The 12,603-nt window shown below is 44.4% G+C and overlaps 1 protein-coding gene across 3 annotated transcripts in view; it reads right to left on the minus strand.

The window, feature by feature from the left end:
* Positions 1 to 12,603, minus strand: part of LOC138538019 (coagulation factor XIII B chain-like) — a 792,475-nt gene that overhangs the window by 539,968 nt on the left and 239,904 nt on the right. For all 3 annotated transcript variants that reach the window (XM_069641499.1, XM_069641498.1, XM_069641497.1), the window contains exon 6: positions 6,775 to 6,951. In XM_069641499.1, coding sequence (XP_069497600.1) covers positions 6,775 to 6,951 — 177 coding nt within the window. The remainder of the gene's footprint in view (positions 1 to 6,774; positions 6,952 to 12,603) is intronic.

Consider the following 12,603-nt stretch of genomic DNA (forward strand, 5'->3'; position numbering starts at 1 on the left):
TTGCTGGGATAATACAATTATACAGCCACACACAGTTGATGTCATTGTATTGTCAGACTGTTGGACAGTGACTCATTTCAGTAAGGGCCTGTGGGGATTCAGTTAATCGGGGGGCCTAGTTTCACCCATAACAACTATTTGTGTATAGCTAAAAAGTCCTCCTTTTTATCCTCCTGAGAAGGCTTGGCATGTCACTAGAGAACAGGATGTCAGCCTTGGTAGTTAGGTAGGTCTAACAATGATGCTGATTGCTGGAGGCCTTTTTTAGTTTAATTCAAGTTTTGTATTTTTATAGACCCTTGATTGGATAATAATTTTAATTTGTACAGCAATTGAAGCACCTAGGAAGGTATCCCTGATGACTAATCAACAGCTTTTACTGCACGATAATCTCACCTATGATTCAATGTAACGCTGATGTACTTTCACTTTCTTTTATGCTGTCATCATGTGAAAGTGCCCACAAACAAAACACTAATTGGGCCTCATTACGAGACTGGCAGACCCGGTAACTGGCCATTCCTGGGCGCTAGGAAAAAATCTTACCCATTCCCATTTGAGCCCCATAGGAAATTGGGTCAATGGGAATGGGGAAGCCGGATGCATCGGCACCATTCGCGAATCGTGCCAGTGCATCCTACATGCTCTGCTCGCGGGTGCCGGTACGGTCCGGTAGTAATGGCGCCAGTAGCTTACCAGCGCTGTTACTGCTGGACCAGCAAACTTGTAATGAGGCCCATTGAATGCTGTGGGAGGAAAAGTGAGAATACATTTAAAAAAACTCTCTCTAAGATTGCTGTCCTCCCAAGGTTACTTGCCAAGTATTACCATAATTTCCTTGTTTACTCCCACCATTTGGCATGTGAAGATAATGCAGCGTGCCCCGTCACTCAGATCTCACATGACAATGGGCCTCATTACACGGACGGCGGTAAGGGTTAACGGTCACCGTTAATGGCAACGGTGACCGTTAACCCTTACCGCCGTACTACGAGGTCCCTTTGCGGGTTGGAGGAATTAACGCCTGCTTCTTGCAGGCGTTAAGTACCAACCCGCTAAGGGACCTCGGAGCTAATTACGGCACCGCAAAATTGCGGTGCCGTAATTAGCGCCTTCCCCATTCCCATAGAGCCCTATGGGGCAGAAATGGGAATGGGGAAGGGCAATGGCGGAAGGGGGATTTACCGCCCCTCCAACCTTGGAATGGGGCGGTAAATCCCCTTTCCGCCAAGGCGGTGCCGGTAATTTACCGGCATGGTCCAGGGTGCTAATAGCACCCTGGATTACCGCCTTCCGTGTAATGAGGCCCAATGTCTGGAAGGTCATTGTAGTACCTGCTGTGGCGATTCTGTAGACGTCGTCACTTCTCCCTAAGAGGAAGCCCTTGTCCATGAGGCCAGGAAGGTGAGGTTGTTACCCGATAGTTCCCCTGGGAGTGGTGTAATGTGTGAGGATCTCATGGGGAGGGACTCGCCCTCTAGGGATAAGGACGAAGTTCTAGGGCACAGCCCTGGTAAGAATCTCCCCCTCCCACACACTCTGTCTCCTCTTTCTTCTAATACGTTGGAGGACACAATCGATTCGAAGAAGGACTTATATAATGGGCCCAGACAATTCTGGCAACATTGTATACATATCAACAAGTGACTAAGAAGGATGTCAAGCCAGTCCAGAAACAACAGCAGGTGGGGAAGCTGTCAGGTGCAGAGATTGTGGAACGGCGAAGGCTGGAGAGCAGAAGATGCCAGTGGGAAGCAGAAGGCGGCTCTCCAGGACCCGACGTCGATGTGTCAGATAGTTTGCAGTGGAGGCATTGGTACTATCTCTGGGAGGAGAGGGACTGTGCACTTTTTATCACAAGTACCGATTCTGCAAGGAGCGGAGTCACGCAGAGCAGACAACTACAGAAGCCTAAAGCAATCCACGGAGCCAAACAGATGGGAGACCGATTCCAGTCCTGGAAAGAGCTGCCGTCGTACGAGAACGTACCAGAGAGTAACAGGAGTTATGAGCAGGTCGACCGGGGCGCAAGGAGTCCAGGAGGGTCTCAGGAGGTCATTGTAAGAGTTTCTGGGTCAAAAGGAAGACCTAACAGGTTAGGGGACTCAGAGAAGGGGTCTGGGACCCATTAAAAAAACTGCATCTCGAGTCATCTTCCTCTTGGCAGTCCTTTGCAAGAGAGTGAGCCAAGGGGGCCAGGTAAAAGAAGAAAGATGCAAGGGTCGAGGACCCACACTAGAGATTGCATCACTAGTCATCTTCCTCATGACAGTCCTTTGCAGGAGAGTGAACCAAGGGTGGTGAGATAAAAGAAGAGACCCAAGGGTCGAGGACCCAATACAACACAGAATCAATACAGCCTGTAGGACAGGTGCAAAGGAGTATGCAGGGGAAGGGAGTCATTTCCCTAGGACTGAATTTTTTTCAAATTGTATCGGGGGATGGAAGTCATTCCCCTGAAAAGTTTGGTGAATCAGGTGAAAGGAGGCATTCAGCCTGGTGAAAGTTGTGAACTACAATTTGGGACCTATACTTTGATACCGGCCTCCAGCGGAACATTCCCCCGGTACAGAAATGGAAGAAGAAACCTTTTTGTTTCCTGTGCAACTTTTGAACCAAGTACCAAGAGAAGGGAGTCATTCTCCTGGAGATGGAACTTTGAGTTGTTACTATTTAGTTCAGAGTGTAAGCGACAGACCTAGGATGTGACACAGGATGGTGTGCTCTTTAAGTTACAGACATTCTGACAACCCCTTAAGTATTTTAGTTGAGGCAGGGAAACCCCTCTTGGAGTTATGGAAAGTTAAATTTCTTTGTCTGTTCCTTTTGCTTAAATTAAATGTCCATAACCATGATTACATTGCATCGAATTGGGGCCTTTATATATGTTAAACCTTGTTTGTCTTGTGCACAGTTATGAGGGAATTTGATCAGATTCCTTATGGGATTATTGTTTAAATGCAGACACCCTCTCTGCACAAATTGCCCTGTATCGTGTATGGTTGCACGTTAAACCTTTGCTGCTTGTCTGATACGGTCTGTATCTCTGTTCAAATGCATTGAATGGAATTTGAATGGAATGTGTGCTTTGCGCCTAAAGATTTTAAAGATTTACAGATCCATGGATTTTATGATCTTGGTGGACTTATTTGATCTGATAAACTGATTTTGTTATTATCAAGCCATTTTTTAATCCAAATTTTGAATTAATTATGCAATTTGTCATTTGTCTTTTGCATTGCCATTTAAAATTGCTACGTGATTGATTTCCTTTTCACTATATCTTCTATCTTCTTTTTTTCTTTTTTCTTCTCTTTTTATACTTATTTTAGTTCAGTTCGGTTTGGTTTAGCTTAACCTTATTTGGGTTTTGCCGGAACTTAAATTAAATTCAAACTTAAACTGAATGGTAATACCGATTGACTCGTTGTTTTGTCAATTTGATTTGTATTTGTACATGCATCTGTATTTATTTATATTTGTATTTTCTTCATTTGTGCAAAGTTCTAAATGAACTAAATCACAATAAAGAATTAATAATAACCCCGATCATGCCACCTTTGTGTCAGTCTTCTCCTTCTGCACCTTTACACGGTCCATGAGAAGGCAAGTTAGTAAATATGTTTGCATGGGCGTAATTATAGGGGGTACGGAGGGACAAGTACCCCCCAACATTTGTGGCATGCCTTTTTGTCCCTGCCCATCTTTTGGGGGATGCATTGTGGCCGCTGCATTGATTGATCATGAAATTGGACAGCGCAAGCCTGGCTGAGATGCCCAGCCAGGCTCGCCTTGTCTCATTACATAATGCAGAGCTGTGCTCAGCTGCATGTATGTTTGCTGGAGGGCAGGGCTGCGGGCTGACCCTAGTGAGGGTTCACATTTCGACAATCACATTTCGGATCAGGGGTGTATTTAGCATTGCACGAGTGGAGGTGAAGTGAGCCATGAAATGCAGTGCATGCAATAGTCTCATTCACACCCCCAAACAGCCTACCCCTGCTCCAATGTACTTTTTTGGTAACGTTAGTGGCAGATGGCCTTTTACACATAAAACTGCAGGATAGCGCTCTGGGGCAAAATATATGGAAACCTCCAAATTTGCATATGGATTGCACCAACAGAAATTATTTCACAGAAAAGGATATTGCAAGGAGCATCATCAGCCTATGATATGTGGAGGCCCCACAGTAGTGACTTAAAAATAAGTTGCCATAAGTAAGGCAAGTGGCAAATAAGTGTGTGGTGCAAATTACCTAAAATGCACTATTGTTATGTACAGAGAAACTCTATGGTCATCAGGCTTTTTTTATCATAAGAGCATGATATATTAACATAAGCTTTGAAGTGAATCAGAATCACGTAGAGACCTCCGATAAGACACAGTGGGATTAAATGAATTGCCCAGGATCACACACTTTAGTTAAACGGTGAAACTGGGATGTGGACAATTTAAGCAACTGTGCACATCTTCCCAGGTTTAGTTAATATAGATATTTATTACGGTTCTGACATTACATAATAAACTAACCTTTCATCGTAGACTAAGGGCCTCATTAAGAGTATGGAGGTAGCCATGCCGTTAATAAGGGCATGGCTGCCTCCATACCGGGTTCCAGGTCCGGGTTCCTTCAATGAGGAATTACCGGGCCATTCCAACTTTGGAGGACCCGGTAATTCCTCATTGGAAAAACCCATCTCCATTCCCCTTTGAGCCCCCAAAGGGCTCAATGGGAATGGGGAGGGAGCTAATGACCAGACATTCTGAGCGGGTCCCACAATGGGACCGCGTAATAGGGCATCCCGTAATGAACGGTGCCGGTCCCGTACCGGCAGCGTTCATTACGGGACTGCCAGGGTACTAATGAGGCCCTAACTGTACACTATATACATTGTCAGAGAAATATGTTGAGGAATGAGAGTATGGCTTTAGTTTTATTCTCCCCATTCTGATTGCAAAGTCACAAAAGTATCATGCATATTAACGTGAGCCTAACAAATCCCCCTTGGGTTTTAAAGCCATAGGGCCTCATTATACGGATGGCGGTAAGGGTTTACCGGTACCTCCTTACCGCCTTGCTACGAGGTCCCTTTGCAGGTTGGGGAATTTAACGCCTGCTTTTTGTAGGCGTTAAAAACCAACCCGCAAAGGGACCAGTGGAGCTAATTACGGTACCGCAATTTGCGGTACCGTAATTAGCGCCTTCCCCATTCCCATAGAGCCCTATGGGGCAAAAATGGGAATGGGGAAGGGCAATGGTGGAAGGGGGAATTACCGCCCCGCAAACCTTGGAATGGGGCGGTAATTCCCCTTTCCACCAAGGCGGTGCTGGTATTTTACCGGCATGAACCATGGCGCTAATAGCGCCATGGTTCACCGCCATCCGTGTAATGAGGCCCATAGTCATTATTTCATAAAGGATGCAACATTATGCACCCTTCTCACTTCTGATCGCTCCCTCCCATTCACATATCAAAAAAGGGACTAATAGTAGCCCCCTCCCTCCCATCAGTGCCTAATGGCTCAGAGTGAAATGCTCTCTTCATAGAGAGAAACGTGAGGACCCTCTGCTTCCTGGACCTCCTTGGGACATTGTCCTGGCACTGATACACCTCTACCATTCGGACAGGGTAAGGTCTGCCAGGACAATAAGCGTGCTGAGCAGGATTGTCCTGCCAGTGGGACACCTTTCCCGTTGGGCACTCTCTTTGAGATGCTGAACGGGAGTGCCGTCCCAATGACAAATGTCCCAGTATGGCCTCCCGCTCGGTACACTACTGCTTGGGGTCATTTGAACACAGGAAAACGTACCTTAATGTTAATGAGTCAGAATGTTGCAAGTAGTTGATGAAATCAGAATAAGCAACCTAATATTCTGTTTTAAAATCTTGCAGGTATTCATGTTGTATTATGTTGATATGTTTGTCTGAGTCAGTGCCTTGGTGGCACTAATCAAACACAAGCTCCCTTCAGCCTGCTTGCAGGCACTCTTTTAGGTAGAGGGGTGTAGGCTTTTTTTACTGTTGTCAATGCAGTGAATTCTAAAGACCAACTGTGCTGTTATACCTTTCAGAAGACACCGCCAGTCTTATGAAAGTTATAACAAAGCGTTGGTAATGGACTCTTGTGGTGTAGTAGTTTAGTGTTATCCCTTAGAGCCACTGTACGCCCTTCATCCACCCTGCCCCTTTCTTTCCGTTGTCATGTCCCCCCACCCCAACATTTTCAGCAAAGTTACTCCACTGTATGTTTGAGCGGCTGGGCAACATATCGTCTGTCAAAGCTTATGCAATGCCAATACAGAAGATGGCTTTGCCCCTCCGCGTCAGAACATCTTTTGGATATTAGCCCATGTTACAGTGGGAGTGCCGCAAATCTATGCTCATCTCGACCCACTAAGTACACAACCCGGCACTTAATATAAGTCAAACTCGAGCAGATGTTAGGTCAGATAACATGGCTGTCTCTCCCAGAAAAACAACCTGAAATTAAGTTAAAGAGCAACGGTTAGCATGCCACAAAATGACGCAAAAATAAATAAATCATACCATTCCTTTGACAGGTACAAAATATAAGCACACTGCTAATTTGGTATGTAACATGTTAGATGGTGGTGTCTTAAAAAATGCACGTTGTGCCACATTGAAATCAGTTACATTTTGCTCTAGAGCGTCATCATTATATTGTTTGTTGGCCTATGCCAGTGCTATCTTTAAAAAAACTGCACATCTCCTCCATCTAAATTTCATCAACTTTCACATAAAACAATGTACCTGTGCACTTTGGTTCTGGGTACCATCCGCCTGACGTACATTCTACCGTCTCCACAAGATTATTTAGGGAGGCCCTGTATCCATCCTCACATTCATATTGCATTTTTTCCCTTGAACTGAAAATCGTCTTCTGGGGCTTGTAGTTTTTAATAGAACGAGTCGAAATTGTACAGGTTCCTGAAATACATTGGAATGAATACAATTTAATGCATTCGTAACGCCTTTGTTATCTTCTTAATAAGTCATTAAAGTATGGACATTCGGTTGTAATAAAATTAATCTTATTCTCACACTATTTGTGTTCAAAATGTAAAGACCAACTATGAAAATACAAAACCAATTAAAACAAGCAATGACAAGTCTAAATCATACGGTGATACATACACATTGTACACGCACCTACATCGTACCCCAATGCACTCCATGTTCTAGCTATTGCCATTTTATGGCCAGAAAGTGGCATCATTTGTCACCTACTTGCATATTGCACCCTGGTATTAGCATCTTATGACAGAGATTTCTGTTATGTTCTATTATATTCCAACTAATCCGTATAAAGTCTGTGTATTTGCAATATTTCAGAGTTTTGCTCATGTAACAAATTGGATTTTGCTCCACAGGAGTACAAGGATGAGTAGGGGTAAAATAGCCCACTCAGCCCTGAAACTTTTATAAACCAAAACCAAACACAATCATAAAGGTAAAACAGGGACAGTTGAAAGAATATACCTTGTTTGCCTTTTGTGGTAATGTGGGCCGAGGGAAGGCTATGATCGTAAGAGGAGTGTGAATGTGATTCAGTAGTGACCCAAACAACACAGTAACACAGTCCAAAATATAGGGAATGTCCAATAAAGGTTCTATAAATATATATATACTTTAATTAAACACACCATCTGCAATAGAATGAAATAGAAAACAGTGTCCAGAAACCTGCCCTTGAAAAAGCCAAACAGGAAGGAACAGACTGGAGAAAGTAGCCCTCTGAGCATGGACACAGGGTGAAAGGCAAGTACCAACCCGGAAAGGATAGGCTTTAGTTGAAAGAAGGTGCTGATGTGACCTAGCCAGTTTCTAGGGTCTGAGTGGACCAAGGGGGTGGGGGTGGTCAACAGTACCTAGTTTCGGTTCTTGGGTGGGTTGACAAGGTCAAACCCGTTGTTGAACGTTGATACAAGCATATAAAGCCCAGTTCGGGCACATTGGATTGCATGGGCCCAAGCACCAAGTGGGCACCACGTAGGGGCGGAAGATCTCTAATGTTGAATGTGGGACTCTCAGCTATGCAGGTTGAGGGAGGACCCAGTATCTCGTCACATTTGGGCCAGGGTGAGTCTGTCATTGGATGCTGGGAGGAGTTAATGCATGACGCTCCAGCGTTCAAGTTGGCGTGCGATGGTCGTTGAAGTGGTGATCTTGGGTGTGTCGATGTGCAGGTCGGTAAGGCGGCCATTCATTGGCTAGCTACGTCAAGCCTTAATTGTGTCCTGAGAGTGGGTAGGGGAAGGGCTCGTTTCTGCCTTGGATGGTTCTATCTGCACCTCAGGCTGAAGGCTGTTGAAAGTACATTTTCCCAAAGCAAGTCCAGTGAGTTCTTCTCAGGTGCTTCAGAGCGAATCTTTAGAGTGTTTTGAGAGGATAACAGAGGATCTCCAAGAGGATCTGAAGAATTATTATTATAATTCTTATTTTATAAAACACTTCATACCAGAGCATGGTTTCTAAGCGTGGGATCAGGATTCAAACCTGTGCTGTTCTGCGTTGTCTTGCTTCCAAGACAAATGCATGCGCCTTAGCTATCCTTCCTCAGCAAGGGGTGGGAGACCCATTCTTTTAAAGGCAACAGCCCCCAGGTGAATGGACTAAAGCTAGCCTGCCTTAGTGGTCCAATCCCTGGCCTGGAACGGAGTGGACTTTGCCCTTCTGATGTCACACCCAAGCTGCTTTGCTTCAGAGGAACTGGAGGGGACAGGAAAGAGAAAGAGACACAGAGAGAAACAAAGTGGTGGAAGTCTCCTTCCATTGACCAGAGCACTCCTGCCTACTCAAATGCCATCCCTATCCTTCTCACTAAGAACAAAGGCCCTTAGAGAAGCAGCACCGTGGTGTGAGGCTACTCCTTCTGAATGGGTGTGCTCGCTTGATGCCTGGGCCCAGTACAGCTGCCTGCTCAGCGGCTGTCTGACAAAGGGTGTTGCCTGCCCCCACAAAGAGATCAAAGAAGAGGCGTGGTCCTTCAGGTTCCTGTCCTGCCATTTGGCAGTCTCCAGCCAGCTGACCAGAATACACATCACCTTACTATTGGCATGGAATTGACGACTGGAGGAATCTGGGTTGCAGATTACCCTTTTGGAGATGGAATTACCTGCATTATTTAATTTATTGATACACATTTAAAAATAGCCTCACAGTTCATGAAATTATCAAAATCCCATGCACTCACTATTGGCAGGTATCGCATCCAGCACCCAGGATACTATCATTTGATGCCCAGATAATCAGACCATTTTTAAGGATATGGTCAGATAGCATAGCAGTGCCAGGTTCCACAGTATCCAGTTGGCAGAGCTGTGCAGGAATCCATTAAAAGTAAAATGTTGCCCTGCACAATAAGCAGGGAAGCAGTGTTGTGAAACGATAAGATAAAATCAATTCCCAAAACATATTTATAGAAAACATTCATTTAATGCTAGTCCCCACATTCCTGTGCAAACTGAGTAGGAATTCTATCACACTCAATTCCACACAGACATATATTTGATATTATCAGCAAATCAAATTAATTGCACAATCATTCTCCAAAAAAGATACATTGCATTCAAAAACAAAGTTTCATCAAAAAAGAAAATTCCTTCAAATGACAAGTTTAGAGTGTATCCCAAAGAGAAATAAATATCCCCTTTGGAGGTGTTGATTTTGACGTATAGTCTTTTTGTTAAGAATTGTCAGGATTATCACTCTATGCATTTCATATCTTTCATAATATTTTTAAAGATGATTACTCTGACATCCTAAAAATACAACATACCATAATATCGGATTAATTCACTATCTTTAGGTCTCTATGTAAAATATTTGCAAGTTTCTTTTTCCCAGAAAGAAACCTCATTGCTCATTCACTAATGCAACAAAGTTAATGGGTCAGATAGCTGATAATTGCCTTCCAAATATCTTTAAGCAAAAATAAAAATACCATAAATTAGTCTCAAGAAACAAAATCAACCATCTATCTATCTTTTATATAAATAAAAATGTAAATGTTTGTTCAAAATCTTAAATCTCCGAAAGCTCTTCACCGATTGCTTTGAAATGTTGACACAACGTTGCATTGGAATAGACGCGTGTTTTTATATGCCAACTATACATAGATGTCACACCTGTGACAGGTAAAAACATGCTTTTTCTGAAAAACAGCGCCATCTGTTGGACGTAAAAGCAACACATGCTATACTAAACATTTTACTGCAAACCAGCACCATCTGTTGGCCGTAAAAACAACACACACTGGCTCAAATACGTGCCGAGGAAGCAGCACAGCGACGTGCAGCCAGACTTTAGGATGCACGGTTGCGAGCGCGGCAATTGCGTTCTGCAGCTTCAGATCTGTTTCAAACGCGACAGGCTGAGAGTGGCTGAAAGAGGTCAACGAGAAACAGCAGATCAGCGTCAAACACGACTCCCTGCTCAGCAATCACGCGATTACAATCGCCTTGCATTCCGGTACAACCCAGCTGATGATTATAGTTTGAGCCCGCATGTTCTCCTCGATGAGGTGTCCTACTTGAAGTGTGTCCTTATTGGAATGCTCTGCAACTTAATGGAGAAACGAAAGGAATGTGTTGCGTCACCAGGAAAATTAAACTGCCTCAACTTGGAGAACCGCCAGAGCCATTAAAAACTACCCACAAGCATTGTGAAATTAAACATATTACAAACGTGTGCTTTCTCTTTTCTTTCTTTTCGATTTAACCAGACTGAGCCACAGAAACGCGTGGCCGGGGACAGCTAGTTTTGGATAAAATATATAATCCAAATTGGCTGAAATTGATTTGTCACTCAGTTCGGTTCTTTAGTGATGCGTATTAGAATCCTGAGAATGTAGAACATATACGTGTGCCTCTGTAAGACTTGGGGAAATTATATTGCAAGTAACCATCTGTGAAAAGTAATACCATATCAGCACCAGTAAACAGGTGAAAGAAAGTCCCTGATGCACACACGCCAGAATAAATACAACCCTCTAGGGAAAGAAACCAAGAGATAGAGTGCAAGGATAACTAGGTTTAATTGTACGGAATAAAAAATATCAGAAAAGGACTCAAGGCGTTCTGACTCCAGAAGGATTGTTTGTGCCTTTTGAGAGGCCACAGTGTCACCGATGACATCACATATAGGGTCTGAACCCACACAAATGATTGGTAAGACATTATACATGATCCTGCTCCATAGTTGATGCCAGGCTACAATTGGTTCGTTTCTTCAGCTGTCTGTCAATTCCCATGTGGGTCAGATGGGCTCATCTCTCCATGGAGTAAAGGTCAGGTCTCTCATAGGTTACATTGTGAAAGCTATGATAATATGCTAAGCCTACTACTACGTCACTGTGGCATGCACCTGGGAGGCTCGGGCACTGGTGCCAGGGGGAAGGGAGGAAGAACTACAGTCATACTGACCCACACATTCCAGGCTTTGTTGCTACTGCTCCTCGTGCACTCAAGGCTTCCACACTTGTTTGGATCTATAATTATCTCTCCCTGTACCTCGTGTTACAAAGGATGTATTTTATGCTGAGGGGTGAAACAGTCGCGCAAGCTTAGATCTTTTATGGTCACTTGGTTTATATAGGGGCTGGGGGTCGCTTGTTATCGTGGAATGCAGGGGGAAGGGGGTAGGGTCAGTGGTGTGGGCTCTGGCTCTGGGTTGGCTGGGTGGGATTAGAGGCCTGCTGGCATCTTGGTTGTGAGGAATGGGCACCAGGAGGAGCCTGGTGTTGTCTCACGGCCTTGCAGGGTGCATTCCTCCCAATGATACAAAAAGTGAAGGGACAAGCGGGACGTGAGCTTCCATGAGAACTGGTGGTGCGGACCAATTCTGCCTTAATGATCTGGGCCTAGTCAAATCCTTCCATGGAGCTAGACTGGTGCAGCACAGCCATGCAAGCCTGTGCCTCCGCCCTAATTACAAAATTGTGTTTCTTTCTATGCGCCTTCTAACGTTGTGCATCTAGTATTCATGTTATATTATATCTGTGACAAGTTTCATAGTGCAGCCTCTCTACCTCCTTGTACACTACACAATCTCATATGGGATTCGCCTCACCTGAAAACGCCTGGAGGTGGTGGGATAGACTAATTTCCATCTCAACATTCCCCCCTTTTGTTACTTCTACAATAACACATTTCTCCCCATATTTGCGCTCATTTTCTTGTCTCACTGCTTCCTCATAATTGGGTGTTCCTTTTATCGGCATCCAGGCCCTGCACACATGTCTCAAGCTTTCTCGTCCCTGTGCATATTCCTCAGGTGTACATGTCATGTAGATGCAACCTCCATCCCAGTCCAGATGAACCCATACCCCCTTGTAATTTTCAAGGTCAGGGGGAGGGACAGTGGTTGTGTAATATAATCAGTCAACTATATCTCCAACAGGGATTGGGACTATGCAGTGAATGGGGTAGTCAGTTTGTACTTCTATTTCCTTTGTATCCAACTGGATCAGCTCCCACCTGACGATTTGCCGCCATTTGGCATTTGCTCGTGTCTGTATGCTGGGTATTAAAGATGCAAAGCATTTCTCTGCGGAATTATAGAGCTTGTACTCATCAGGTA

This window comes from Ambystoma mexicanum, chromosome 1q (assembly GCF_040938575.1).
Source record: "Ambystoma mexicanum isolate Mex_15411 chromosome 1q, UKY_AmexF1_1, whole genome shotgun sequence".
Lineage (NCBI taxonomy): Eukaryota > Metazoa > Chordata > Amphibia > Caudata > Ambystomatidae > Ambystoma > Ambystoma mexicanum.